At 44.5% G+C, this 2,500-nt stretch overlaps 1 protein-coding gene across 1 annotated transcript in view; it reads left to right on the forward strand.

The window, feature by feature from the left end:
* The window catches only part of LOC143300265 (protein unc-93 homolog A-like), a 192,401-nt gene that overhangs the window by 126,920 nt on the left and 62,981 nt on the right, over nt 1–2,500 (forward strand). Inside the window, exons 6-7 of the mRNA XM_076613859.1 lie at nt 1,681–1,750; nt 2,242–2,500. The exon at nt 2,242–2,500 is cut by the window's right edge and continues 397 nt beyond it. Of these exons, the coding sequence (XP_076469974.1) occupies nt 1,681–1,750; nt 2,242–2,500 (329 nt within the window). The remainder of the gene's footprint in view (nt 1–1,680; nt 1,751–2,241) is intronic.

The raw sequence follows: 2,500 nt of genomic DNA on the forward strand, positions 1-2,500 counted from the left end.
GTGCGATGGAGAGAGAGGGGGGTAGAGAGAGAAGGGGGGGAGAAAGAGAGGGGGAGAGGGAGGGGGAGAGAGTGAGAGGGAGAGAGAGAGAGAGAGACATCAGGTGGGAAGGAGAGGGGGAGGAAGGGAGGGGATGGGGTAATGAGGAGAGAGGGGGGGGAGTGGAGGGAGTGGCGCTCACGTGCTTTATTCGCCTTTCTTCACGTCTCTCACTTTTTTCTATCTTTCTTTCTTTCTTTCTTTCTTTTCTTCTTCTTCTCTTCTTCTTCTTCTTTTTCTTCTTCGTCTACTTCTTCTTTTTCTTCTTCTTCTTCTTCTTCTTCTTCTTCTCTTCTGTTCTCTCTCTCTGTCCGTCTCTGTCTGTCTCTGTCTGTCTCTGTCTCTGTCTCTCTCTCTCTCTCTCTCTCTCTCTCTATCTCTCTATCTCTCTATCTATCTATCTATCTCTTTCCTTTCTTCCTCCCACAGTCGTTTTCTATCTCAGAGAAGGAGAGGGAAAGGGTCAGTATATTATGTTCTGTCTGATATGTCTCTGTCTGTCTGTCTGTCTGTCTGTCTGTCTCTCTGATATGTCTCTGTCTGTCTGTCTGTCTGTCTGTCTGTCTCTCTCTCTCTCTCTCACTCTCTGTGTATTGCCCCCACCTATCTCTCTCTCTCTCTCTGTAAGTGTGTGTGTATGTGTGTGTGGTTGTGTGCGTGTCTCTGTGCGCGCGCGCGCGCGTGTGTGTGTGTGTGTGTGTTTAAGATTGTGTGCGTACGAGTGTGTGTACATGTATGAACTCGCATATTGCGCACGAAGATGCACCCGTCCATGAAGGTGCAGCGTACATTATAACACATCGATTGGCTCAGGAGGCTCTCGTAGCAACAATCTGTGTGCAATCATTGGTCGCTCCAGTTCACGTTGCCGCTGCCGCACTTTGCTCACCGTCTGGACCTGATTTTTTTTTTTTTTAATTTAAAACCCTTTCACCGCCAGTCAGTTCAGAGTGCAAATTAACCTTGTGCAGGAACCACAGAAAATATGGTGTCTAAGAATAGCTGGGGATTCCCCTGTGATGTGTAGAGAAAAAAAAAGGCCAATCCTACCACTGAAAATTAAGAGCATTAGGTTAATGCACAAAAGGCCCATCATCTGGTTGCATTTCAGTGACATGGGTGCTTTACCTAGCTGGTGCCGAAATGCGACCATGGTGGTGAAAGGGGTTTACGTAAAACGTAAAGTTACTAGGAATTGTCCTATCATGAAATCACGAAGTTCATGTGAAATTGTCATAACCGGATAATGTATTCATTTTCCCGTTCAGAAAAGTACAGGTTATGTGCTGGGTTTTGTTTGTTTGTTTGTTTCTACAGTAGATTTCATGCTAGAAATCGGTGACCAAACCACTTTTTTTTTTTTAGCATAAAATAAGCTTAGCACTGAAAGGGTTAAGCAGTTTCTTTTGTCAAATACGATAAAGTATCATGTAGTGTTATGTGTTCTGTAATCTATTTCACTTTTGCTCTTCTTTTTAAAAAAAAAATATATATTTGCTCCACTGTCAGAGAGTTCTTCGACTAATCAGTGATCCACGTAAGATACAAGAACACTGATGTTTTTTTTCCCCCGCAGTGATATCAGGGCTGTGGTCTGTTGTAGGCTTACTTTACAATCTGTTCTCTTTTTTTCTGTTTCAGACGGTGCCAAAAGAGCAACACTGAAAACAGCAAAAGCCAGTCGACAGACAGGAAGATGAACCACGTCCCAGTACACACATTTAACTGATTCGTCTCCGCTGGATTTATCATCTTAAGTTATCTTCTTAATTTTTTTTTTTTCGTTTTGTTTTGTATACTGTATCGTGCAAAAGCTGACGTGAAACACAACACCACTGTCTCATCGTTGTAGCATGTGTGGTGAAAACGGCAGGACCACCATCTGAAGAAAATACAATCACTTTTGTGTTTCTTTTATCGTCTAGCTAGTTACAGTGATTTTTTTTTTGGTGCCAGGAGGTACACAACCAGACCTCCTGTTGTTTACATTCTTCCTCAAGTGTAAAACGTTCAGAAGGCGATGATGACGAGACAATGGACTCGTAGTTAAAACAACAACAACAACAACAAAAAACAGAGAATAATTATACAGACAATAACTCTGATACGACCATGCTCTCCTGGTAAGTAACTAAAAGCACGAGCAAACCAAGAAAAAAAACTAAGAGAACAAGTGTTATCTGTGGGATTTCACTGGAAAAGGGAACCACCATGACGACGGAGGAAGCAGAGAAGCCCAAACCCAAGCGAGTCAACTTCCGCAAGGAGCTGCTCCGCTACCAGAGCCTGCGGACGCAGCAGGATGCCTACACGTCGGACGAGGACCCCATCGAGCAGAAGACCAACGGCATCTGGAAGAACTTCATCTCGCAGTGCTCGGCCAGCTTCCTGGCCGTGTTCGCCGTCTTCCCGTCCCGCAACCTGCAGACCAGCATCCACACGGTGCACGACCTGGGCAAGA

Source organism: Babylonia areolata, chromosome 26 (assembly GCF_041734735.1).
Source record: "Babylonia areolata isolate BAREFJ2019XMU chromosome 26, ASM4173473v1, whole genome shotgun sequence".
In the NCBI taxonomy this organism is placed as follows: domain Eukaryota; kingdom Metazoa; phylum Mollusca; class Gastropoda; order Neogastropoda; family Buccinidae; genus Babylonia; species Babylonia areolata.